The sequence below is a fragment of the Corvus hawaiiensis genome, chromosome 7 (assembly GCF_020740725.1).
Source record: "Corvus hawaiiensis isolate bCorHaw1 chromosome 7, bCorHaw1.pri.cur, whole genome shotgun sequence".
Lineage (NCBI taxonomy): Eukaryota > Metazoa > Chordata > Aves > Passeriformes > Corvidae > Corvus > Corvus hawaiiensis.
The window spans coordinates 4,236,177-4,248,379 of record NC_063219.1 but is presented as its reverse complement, the minus strand read 5'-3'; the positions used below and the strand labels follow the sequence as shown (position 1 = coordinate 4,248,379).

The 12,203-nt window shown below is 41.2% G+C and overlaps 1 protein-coding gene across 4 annotated transcripts in view; it reads right to left on the bottom strand.

The window, feature by feature from the left end:
• The window catches only part of ERBB4 (erb-b2 receptor tyrosine kinase 4), a 577,667-nt gene that overhangs the window by 139,259 nt on the left and 426,205 nt on the right, over window positions 1-12,203 (bottom strand). For all 4 annotated transcript variants that reach the window (XM_048309078.1, XM_048309080.1, XM_048309077.1 and 1 more), the window contains exons 13-15: window positions 8,265-8,397; window positions 6,141-6,234; window positions 4,522-4,676 (exon numbers count right to left, since the gene is read on the bottom strand). In XM_048309078.1, the coding sequence (XP_048165035.1) occupies window positions 4,522-4,676; window positions 6,141-6,234; window positions 8,265-8,397 (382 nt within the window). The remainder of the gene's footprint in view (window positions 1-4,521; window positions 4,677-6,140; window positions 6,235-8,264; window positions 8,398-12,203) is intronic.

Genomic DNA, 12,203 nt, shown 5'->3' with positions numbered 1-12,203 from the left:
GCAGACCAAGTAAACCTTACCCTGTGTTTGTTTACTTGAAGTTTTATTTTTACCTAAGACATTTACTCTGACATGCAAACATAAACTGGAAGGATTTCCTCAATGAAATCAGACGTGAAAAAGATGCGTTAAATACCCAGATAATGCATAAATGTAAGGGGTTGATTTAAACACAGTTCAAAAACTTAATAGAGAGAACTCTTGGAATTTCAGCTGTCCTGGGCATCAGGACTTCGGAATTCAGGACTGTCTGAATTCTAACCTATCTCAAACACATCCAATGTTTCTTCCTTTCAGGGCATTGTCAGCAATTTGGAGAAAACAAGTTCAGAAAAGAAGGAGGCTGAAAAATTGCTCAGATTGTCCATTTCCTACTGTGCCAAGAAAACCTGAGCTCAGACTCTTGCTATAAATCAAAAGAAGGGCATCTTCAAAGTAGAGGTCCAAGAGCCTGCTACTAGCTTAGAGAACTAGCAGACTGGTATCAAGAGCCTGTTGTCTCAGACACTTCACCTGTACATTTGGAGAACAGGATTGAATCCAAACTTGTACTGTTTGGACCTCACCCAGTGCAAGTTGAAGTATCATTGATTTTTATTTCAAATTGTAATCTTCTTCAGTGGACTTCGCTTCCCCAAAGAGAAAACTCTGTCCAAGTGCAATTCCATTACTCCTAGTTGAGCAATTCCCAGTTTCCTCCCTGACTGGCTGTCCTGATTACATGCAGGGAAGTACAACACTGTGTGAGTCATGGCAATATTTATTAACACGGTATTTTGTACCACCAAGTCATCAGGTATTTTTCCTCAGGAAGGAACTCCCTTCATTTCAGGCTTTTTGACCCATATAAGCCTGACACAATCACGCTGGTAACCCCATTCACACCCAGTGTTCCTTCTGCTTGGAGTCTGGATGGTATTTTCTTTTCCAAGTTGGCTCTGTAAAATGAACTGGTTAATTGATACATGCCAATTTATTAATGATATATTCAGTACCTTACAAAAGTTCAATCAGCTTATCCAGAAAATTACACTTGGAGCTCTTCCTAGCTTTACAGATAATCATCCTCTGAAAGGAAATGGGGGGTTTTGAAAATTGCAGTAACAACTGGTTTTTTTCCAGAAACAATCCAGAAATATTGCCTTTTATCAACTTTCCTTAAGATTGAAAGGTGGGGTCTTAACTGAACAGATATGGGGTAGCAAAGCCATTCCTCGCCAGGTGAATTCTCAAAAATCTTGGTCACTGGAAACAAATAAAACTGATTTTACAACGGTGTAAGTGGATTATCTCTGGGCAGGAGAAAACCTTTGTTGTGGAGGTCACCCAACTGTTGTTATGGATGAAGTCAGACAACTCCACCCAAGGGCGACTGAGCTAACAAGGAATGTCTCACTCATGGTGAGAGGAGCAAAGTTGAACTGGATGCTATACAGGGGGTAGGAGGAAGTTTTGCAAAACAAAAGAGTAACAGTTTCTCTTATTCAGAGTTTGTTTGCAATATTGTTTCATCTGGAATTCAAACTGTCTTCCTAAAAATACACCTAAGCCTTAAGAGGCAAAACCGTGCTTCTGCCCTCAAATCCCTTCAGGGCCACACGGTGTTGCTGGAGCTTCCCCATCTTCTCTGGTCATGGCTTAGAAGGAAAAGAGCATTTTGGTGAGGAGTAATGCACTCCCTTCAAAAAGCTGTGTTTGTGTGATGAGGGGAGGTGTCCAGTGAGATCTCCCATTTGTGTCCTGCCCAGCAAGGAAGCAGGCTGTCACTAGCTACTGCATAATTAGCATTTCATTTCTGTGGAAGTGTTCAGTTTTGGCTAGTTCTGCAAGAAGAGGTGCCAGATGCTTTCCAGCTCTCTTGAATTAAGTGGGATGGCTGTCCCACGTGCCTCAGATCTGCTCCAAACTGGCTTCAAGTAGCTGATACTTATCACGGGGATGCAAGAGCAAGAAGCACAGTTGTTGCACCACTGTTTGACAGTTCTTCTGGTCAATGCAAGATCATTAACAGGGCTGGATAATTACACACCTATTAAGAGAAACAGTCATTACATTTGAATAAGGGAGGAGAATGGTGCTATCAAACCTCACTAAAGCAGTCCTCTGCACGTGCCAAGATGGAATTTGTGGCAGAACACAGGAAACAGAGGTGGGACAGACCCCTCCTTGGTGACAACTGGTGGAGACGACTGGAAACATCACATCAGGTGAGAACTAAGAACCCATTTTATCAAGCAGCCTGACTCACAGAGAGCTGCACTGCAGGAACGAGGTAATACCATCCCGGGAGCATTGCTCTGCAGCAGCTCAACCCTTTTTGATGGGTATCCCAGCTGTACTGAGGGGGCACTGGTTTTATTCCAGCACTTGATCTGGCAGTCAGGAGAATAGATGTGCGGGATGAAGCAGAATCACGTTTTCTCTCTACCTTTCGGCCATGAGCCAAATAGCAAGATGTGTTCCCTCCACAACCTATTTCACTGAAGAATCATGACTGAGGGGAATTTAAATACTTCTTTCTAAAGGAACGGTATGAAACTAGAAAATTCAGCCTTGAAGGAGGAAAGAAGATAGGAACTGGTTTCCCTTCTCTCTGTGGGCATATTCAGCCCCTGCCAATGTTAGCAAGAAGATGGACAACCTGTAAACACCAAACATCTTGGACAGTCATTAACAGCTTCATTAACATAATCACATGCCACAAAGTCTCTAGGAACACTGAAAAAGAATAGTAAGCCATGCTTACCCAGACTTGGGGGGAAGAGAGCATTGTTTTTCTAAGGGATAAAAAAATACCTAAGAATAGACACATCAACTCTTTAATACGAGGATGAAGATTTCCACAGGGAATAGTATTAGTGTCATGGAAAAGAGATAGCTCCCTATCTGGGAGATAATCACACCTTTGTGTATGTAACTTGGGGAGAGACCTTTGACCCTTTTACTTGTCCTTTCTCTGGGGATGGGCACATCCTTTCACCTAAACAGAAGGAGAAGATAGAAAGGAGGGTAGACGGGAAGTCCAAGGATTAACGGACAACATCACTCTGCATAAGGCAACCCTGCCACCAGGGGTTGCCACTGAGTACTGCCAAGGTCAGCTAGAATTGCCTTTCCTATTTGTGTATGAACTAGAATGTCACATTTTCAGCACAAGACATAAAAACTTCCCTTCCTGATCCAGGCAGATAAAAGTAAACAACCACACGTAAAATACAAATGCCTACGGAGAAGTGGAAAGGCAAGGAAAACCTTCTGCTCCCTTCCTGGTCTAGAAGAAACACAGTTGTGCCACAAACACTAGAAATAGTTGGGTCAGTTAGAACTCCTCAGGAAAGAGGAGGGAATAGGAAGAAGTGTTGCTTCCTGGAGGCCAGGAGAGCTCCAAGGCACTTCCTATGCTGGGTAGACAGTAAATCCATCAGACATCCATGATCTTGTCAGATTAAGATCAGCATTGGCACCTTCTGCATCTATGAAAGCCAGGACCAGAGCTCCTGGAGTGAGCTCGTCTTTTAATGTCATTTCTACTTACACTCTCCTTCCACAGGAGCAGCATTTTTCTTATTGCATAACTGATTTAAAGGGTCTGGGGGGGGGGAGACAAATCTGTAACAGATCCTGGCTGTGTCTCTGTGATCTCCCTCTCATTTCCCTAATGGCTCTATTGTAATTAGATTTGTAAAACCAGCAAAAGGTCTCATTTTGAATGGCAACAGCTGTTGACATCAAGATTACACTGAATAATTTACTGGTTTAATTTTAGCTGCTAAACAATAAGATCCTCTTGTCGAAGATTATTTCACTGGCTGATGTTTTCTCTTTTTCCTTTGTCTGCTTCTTCCTTCCTTTGTGTGCTGGACACTACTAATTGCCCCATGGGAAAGGCAGTAATAACTTACATGGCCTGTGCAAAACTGTAGGTGTGCGTGTGACTATTGTTGTGTTGCACAGGTTCTTAATTCCGGCTCAGCTGCATGGGCTGTATTATTTCAAGTGTAACAAATTATTCTGGGCACTTTGACAGGACTTCAGAAATTGATGCTCAGTCTCAGGCTTCTGTACAAAGTCTGGTTTTAAACTCTGTGCACCAGTCCCTGCAGGAAAAGGAGAGCAGTAACACTTTTGTCTCACAGTACTGCTGCAGGCTTAGTTCACCAATACCAAGTAGCAGAGATTCTGTCAAAGAGCAAATACTAAAATAAAGTCATTTTACAGGCCTAAAATTAAGTGAAAGGGCAGCATTTGCTACAAACCAGTGTAGAAGGGAAGCCGAGAGCATTGCTGTGGAAAGTTCTTCTCTATGGTCTTCAAAAGGGTCTTTTTGTGATGAGCTGCTGGGCAGTCATAACTAAAACCTGAACATCATGAGAGACTTGAAAATCGAAAGTTAAATTCCTACTGCACACTCTCTTTTCAGGAGTGGGACAAGCACTTTACCAAGCCAAACAACCTGTAAACCACCCTGTGCTATGAGCAGTACATGGATAGGATGGCTCCCTGCACAGAGCTTGCACTCACCCTTGGGTGCAATTTGGATGACACGGATGGCACTCCCGATCCTCATCGGCGTACTTGAAAATGAAGCTGTTGGCCCCCTGCAAGCCATCAGGGCATTTTTCCACACAGTTTGGACCATCCTTAAAATGGAAACACTTTGTGCAGTGGTCAGGTCCCTGGAGAGCAGGAAAGAAAGAAATGCAGTGCATTCAAGTTACTCAGCCCTTTCCTGCTGCACTAGAATTGCACTGGCACACACTCAGCAACAACTGCAGCAGCTTCTCTTCCCAAGGAACAGTGAATTACCTTCATGGTTCCAGCCTCTGTTAGGGAGGAGCAGATGTATAAATCCTGGCGCTTTAGGCCACTAACTTCTTCTGTAGAGTGCAAGACTAAATACCAGCTTCTAGATGGGCTTCTTAAAATTATGTGTGTGCTTAATACAGTGAAGTCCACAGTGAAATACTTATCACTGAGAATCTTCTTGCTACATTATTCAGTACTGAACCATCTTTGCCAAGCCACTGCACTGGCCCTTCAGTGGGATCTCCTACCTCTGCAGTCCAGAACTATTTTCCACAAGCATTCTGCACGTGGCATTCAGTCACAGCAATACTGAAGGACTACAAGGTCTCCTTCTTCTTCATACATATGGAGACTAAATTGTTAAGAACAACAAACCAAGACTCCTAGACAATGTAAAAGTAAAATTTTAAAGCTGTGATGATAAGCCAGTGTATAACTAAATCTGGTGTTCAGGTTGAGCATTCGTCCAGGATTTTATGTCCATAAGCCCCGCTACAAATCCAAATTTCCCTGATGGGCTGAACACTTGAAGCACTAGTGTCTGCTGTATTGCAGAAAAACACAGTATTGTAAGAAAAATTATGATGCCTTTCTTTTTTCCATTCAGTAAGTCACAGAAATAAGGAAATAAATTACGGGTTATATTTTCTCAATTGTGAAGAGCTTAAAATACAGCTCCTTATTTCCAGCATACTTGTGACTTTTAATCTTGGCAATACACAGAAAACTAGAAGAAAGCCACAACTTCTATCTCCCAAAGGAGCAAAAATCTTTGAAAGTAAAGTTACTGGCCATTGTAAAGGTGAGAAAGAGTTAGCCGTCATTTAGGATGCATAAAAAACACTACCTTTCAAAAGAACTTAAAGGCTATCTAAGTACAAAAAACCTCCCAGCATATTGTTCAAACTGAGAGACTCAGACAAATTCTCCCACTTTTTGGGGGCGGGGGGGAAACCAGAACAGAACTGAGTACAAAGAATGAAAATAGGGATTAAAAAGGGCACTCAAATCACAGCTGCATGCTTTCTGTCTGTAAAAATTGTGTGCATCTGTACCACTAAAGTATTAAGACAACTCAGGAAAGAAAACTTTAAAAATCACTTTCTCAAGGAAGCAGATCCAAGGAAGTTGATTCCCAGAGCAGATGAGCAGAATTCCTTCCCTAGATACAGAATATGCACGTTTTCTGTTTCTCTTAAAACTAATTTGCAGTAGCTGCTTTAAAGCCTGTAAGCAGGAAAACCCTGTCCTTCAGCACATTTTTGCAAGTTACCCTGGACAGTAGCAAACAAAACAAACCAAAACCCAATGAACATAACAGAATTTGTTCTTACCGGCCCGTAGCATGTGATCATGTTTTCCTCCATCTTTTCACACTGGGGATCACACTCCACACAGACAGAACCATTTGCAAATTCTCGGAATTCCCTGAGAAAATATTTTGCAGGCAGGTTAGGAGAAAGCAGACTCCAGCCCAAACCTGAGCCCACCTGGCTGGGTCTTCACCTGATGGAATTGATCTCAGGGGCACTGAGGCCAGCAGCCTGTCACAGCAGCTGAGGACAGGCCACCACCTCATCCACAGCCAGGTGAAGCAGAAACACCTTCTTCACCAGTATAAAATTATAGTGGGGGCTTTCCTCTCATTAAGAAATACAGACTTCATTAACAGCACAAAATTGCTGACTTCTTGATTTTCATCTACAGGATTGTCACTCGTGGCTCAGATTCAGGAAGCCACTTGTCACATGTGAGCACTGATGACAGAGCTGCCCTTGTTGCAGGTAGGTCTCTATGAACATATGTTTTAAAGCCCGTTCTCCAAAAGGCTCATAATGTTTTCAGCAATAATTCTAGACTGAGGTCTGAATCTATAAAATGTCAAAACAAATCCTTTTACTCATTTATTTCATGTCTCCACAAGAACCTACTACTCAAGTGACTTTTTTTTATTAACCACTTTTAAGGGGGAAAAAAAGGTAGTGATGGCAGGTTGAACTTCTTCCTTCAAACATTTCAGCTGTCAGTTGCCCCTCACCACAAACCTCCAACATTCTCCCAACACAATTCATCCCACCCTCTACTAGGCCAAGATGAATTCACATCTGAGCAGGTTGTATCTCCCCCACTAAAGACAGACAGAATCTTTGAAGTAGACTCAGAGGGGACCAACACAAGCTTTGCAGGTGGATCCCATCTTGCTGCATTAACCAATTACAATATTTGCATTAACCAGTTACAGATGTGCTGCACACTCATGTTAGTGGGCTCCAGTAGCATCCCGGTAAAGGGTGGTTGGTCACTGCTCACCCTCCACTCCTCTACAGCTGTTAGGATCTGCTGAGGACATCAGGACTGAGCTGCGGAAAACCTCACTCAAGTGCTGCAAGGGAGCTCACCTTCTCTGGCTCTGGATTTTTCCTACTGAGGGCTAAAACAGATGTCAAATACAGCTTGACCCCATCCTGAAGAACTGTTGCTGCCCTACAATGTGAATGTGCAGAGCTCTCCAACAAACAAAAGACTTCTCCCCAAGCCCAGTTACAAGTATTTTCACATGTTTAGGACAGAACTGAGCCTGTGGAAGGTGTAAATACCATTCACTGATGGATACAGAACAGAACATACTGATTGAGTCTCATCATGCTCTTAGCTCCATGGCAGCAAAAGACACCAAGGGGGGACTAACTTATTCCAGTGCAGTGACAACACAACTGGGGTCTGCAACTCTTCTTCTTATTGGGGGGTGAAGGGAGAGGAGAGAACAGGAGCTTTTATGCACATAAAACTGCTCTGACAAGGTACTTTTTGCATGCCTTCTCCAGATGGAAGAGTTGAGAGTATTTTTATGCATATGTGGGAGTTCATTTGGCTTAGTTCAGTTTTATCTTTCTGTCGTAAGGCAGATTCAACCACCTTGTGCTGTGTAGGTATTCCCCCAGCATAAGCAGCAGAAGGAAAAGGGGGAAGAACTCCTGTTGGGTTTCTAAATTTATATTTGTGTGTACAATTACACAGTGCATTATGAAAAAGAGAGTGAGTTCTTCTACTTTAGGGCCTTATTCAGAGGATTTCTTTATCAGATGCCTGAATCCAACTCATCTGAAAGAACTTAACTGTATTGTTCTGAACAGGGGTATCAAGTAGGGATAAATGGTGAGGGGTTTTTTGTAACTTTTCACCTAAATCAAATTGTTCATGTTACCAGCAATGTAAAAGGTGCAAGGTGATGATGCTGCATGAAAACTTTAGTCAGCAAAATACCAGGGAAAGATTTCTACACAAGTTCAGACTTAGAAATTCTTAAATCTTAGCCCATGAAATGTTTCACCCAAAATCAGTAATATTGGCAATGGAGCCAGATACTGATTAATGCACACCCAAAATGACTTGCTCACTGAAGTCCTCTACAATGTTAATTAGCAACTTCAGGGAAAAGCACAAGGGGAATGTCTTACCCCTCGTAGAGGTTGCAGGAGTCTATGCAGGTCCTCCCTCTGATGAAGCGCTTGCAGGACAGGCACTGGTCTGGCCCTGGCCCCCAGCAGCCATCAGTGGAGCACAGCTCATTGCACACCATCCCATCAGCAGCTGCAGAGAGAGGGGATGCTGTCAGTAATGCACCTAGCCCTCCCAAATCCAAGGGAAAACACTCCGTCAGCATCCCGATACACTTGGAAACGTAACCGGAATGTCCCCATCTTCCAGAAACAGGACAGAAAAAAGCATAAAATCATCATCATGCCACAACACAAATAGAGCCCTCAGCTGGAATATTGTACACACTCCTGGTCTGCTCCTTTCAAAAAAAACCAGTGGGAAAAAGATTTAAGAGAGTGCTGCAAAGATAATCAAAAGCAGAGAGGAGCTTCTAAACCAGGAATAAACAGAGCAGCAGCCTCAAAGACAGGGGAGAAAGGACATGATTAAAGCTTCAAAAATGTGAATGGCAAGGAGGAGGTGAGTAAGCATGAAACAATTGTTCACTGCTTCTTCCAAGTCCCTCATGGGCATTCAAAGAGACAGGAATCCAGTAGGGTTCAAATCTGAGATTTGTCTTCATAGAAAGTAAAGATCGACCTGTACAATTCCCTGACACAGGATATGGTAAACGCCAAAAATTTTAAGGATTCAAAAAAATCAATTGTCCAAATCCACAAAAGTTCTGTTAAACTAAAATATAAAGGGCTACCTATGAATTGAGGACTCCCTGAAATAAAACTTATGGACAGCAGGGAAAAAGTTGAAAGAAAGACACCATTAATTGTGATTTTAAAATTATTTATTGCAAAAGCACCTGAAGAACCAAAGAACCTTTATATTAAAACCCTCAAGCCCACACCAAAATACACAATGAACTAAGGGTTAGAGGGAAAGTTTGTTTCAAAGAGTGTAAGTCTGTATTTTTATTTTATGTAAATCATTCTCTATGTAAATATCTAGATGATGTGACAGATGGAGAAAATGAGCGAAGAGCAAAAGGAAACACATTATCTCTCCAGCATCTGAAGAAAATCTGGGTGCACTTTCAGCCTAACCCTGGCATGTGAAAGGACAGAATTAATTTGAATTTATTTTTGCACAATGCAGTGTTTTACACAAATGGATTACACACTGGGCTGAGTAAATTAAACCCAGCAAGGACCTGAAATGTCAGAGATGGCAACAATACAGACACTTGTTTGCTTTTTAAACCATTGGAAACAACTTAGGAGGAATAATAAATGGAGTTGTGCTGGTTGAATTCTACCACCCCCTCCAACACTATCTTATTCAATACACCACAAAAAACCTCAGGCATGAGAAGCGTGCACATGTTTTATCAAGGTTGGGATTTAGTTTCTTTTCTTTTTATATCACATAGACTTTTTTAATGCCAACATCCAAAAGGTATTTAGAAGTATCTTTTTGGTTTTTCTTTTGCCTCAAAGCTCAAATCAGGTACAGCCAAATAAAAAATTATTATGTTACATTCCAGGTGCTCAATATGCTTTAAAGTGTATTAATTATCACAGATTTCAGCACAGCAAGAGGGACTCAGGAGGCCATTTCAGACAGATGCCTTGTCCTCCTTCCCTGAGTTCTGCTGCTGCAGTCAAATGAGCCACACCAGCACAGCCAGGATGAGCAGAGACACAAAATTCAGCTTCTCATTACTGTCCTAACCTGACTTTCTTTTAAGCATAGTGACTTTTTTATAACTATCAGATGTCAGTAGTTCCACTATACTTCCACTGCCTGCACTTACAAATAAAAACAAAAGCAAAACCCACAAACCCAGAAACTATCCTAGTTACAAATACAAAGACCTTTTATAGTTTCATATGGTTTTTGTTTTGTAATCAATGAATCATTTTAAATCTTTGTCACACAACAAAGAAAATCTTTACCTGTTTTGGAGATGGCTTTGTTTCTCATTTTTAATTTTAAGGATATTGCTAACTCTTCTGACTTTGTTTTCCACACTCAAAACAGAAAGGCAGTTTCCTGTTTGCTTTCTCACCTTCTTTTTTAACTTGAAATTGTGGTTTACTACTAGTGATTTCCTTTCTTTTCATTTTTCTCACCCATCAAACTACTCTGGGATCAGAATTTATGTGCACACACAGAGGGTTTCACTAAAATATCCCTCCAAATAACAAGGGATATTATTACAAGATAGCTCAGAAAATACAGTCAGTGACTGTATACAAATAAAAAGAGAGCTTTTCAATAAAGAAAATCATGATTACCCTACTGAAATGTAGCCAACACAGTGCCTGTAGCCTTATGAAAAAAGCAACAGAAACAAAAAAATTAGGATTTCCTCCTGAAGTGTTTTCATGAATGAATCTTGGCAAGGAGGGAGTGGTTGTTTTGACAGCTTATATAAACTCATTTCTCTCGCCTTTCTCTTCTTTAATTGTGGGGATGGCTAAAGAAATGTTTCAATTTTTGACACATTATTTGGCATTTCCATGGGCTGAGCATGTTCTGCAGCTCCAGCACATCACATGGCCTTATGTGGAAGGAAATAAGAATAATGCTCTTGACAGGAACTGGGTTCTGTCAGGAGTTTTAGAAGAAGGGCTCATTCTTTATGAATGGGGTCACACAGGTTACAAGCAGAAGGTTCATGGTTTTTCCCCAGCCTAAATAGAACACAAGAAAATTAGCTACTAAAAAAAGAAGAATTATTGTTATTTGGCTATACACTTCTGGGCCTGATCCAAAGCTCCATACACTGAATAGAAAAACTCCTGCAAACTTCAATTAGCTTTACATCACGCCCAATAATGAACATAATCATTTATTCGTTATTAATTGGTGGCTAGATTGATATCATTCATAATAATCACGTCTGTAACAACCTTTGCCTAGAAGGGTTTCACCTTACACTGCAGGTGTCACTAAAGCTGAGAGAATTGTTTAAGTCACTTTGGATAAAAGAACTTTTTTTTCTGCATTTATTTTGTGTGCACTCATATTTCACATGAGTCACCTCTGACTGTTCCGTAAAAAGAAAACCATGTTGGAAAGAAAAAGACAGACTTTTCACTTCAGCATGGAGCAAGGGTAAAATCTACCTACCCTTGCCTTGGTGATTTCTTCCATTCCCTGTGCATATGAGCTTGGATACTGACATTTCTATCCCTGAAAGTGTGTAGGGGAAGGGAGAAGCCACATTCCTTCCATGTACACCCCCTTTCTGGCCCTGCATGGCACCATCTTAGGAAAACAACACAAAGACCTAGAGCATCCTGGGGGTTTATGGATTTCTTTTTTTTTTAAATTAAAAGCACACATATATTTTGCTCCTGTATTTTCAGCATTCTACAAAAAGCCGTAGGCTTTTAACCTATTTTAAAAAACCATCATGGAGGCAGTGAAAAATTTGGGGACTATTTTAATATTGTTAAGAAGTGGTGTAAACAGCAAGATGAAATAATTGAGGGTATGAGGAGTTTAAAGTACATTTTGCACGCTGGAATATTTTGAGGCATTTTCCACTGGCTGACATCTGTTGTCTTTGTCTTCTCCACTGAAAAAAAACAAAACCCAGAGTTTTTGCCAAACTCTGTTATGCCAGTGTTATCTCAAAGATGAAGCACTAACACAGACCAAACTTTTCCACGTGAACTTTACTCCCCCTGCAACTTTTCAGTATTTCCTCACTGATGTAGAGTCAGCTGAACACAGCATTAGATGGCATGGAAAAGATATCATCACCTTGTGATAGATGATAAAAGTCACTTAAATACAATGGTGACTAGAAGATCTCAGAAGCTCTTACATGAGTTTTCAGAAAAGCTACACATTGACAGAAAAGGTTTGCTGTATTTGCTTTAAGCCATTAACAACCACTGGGTAGAAAGGAAAAAAATCCCATGCTAATAGTGGCTCAAAATATACAAAGA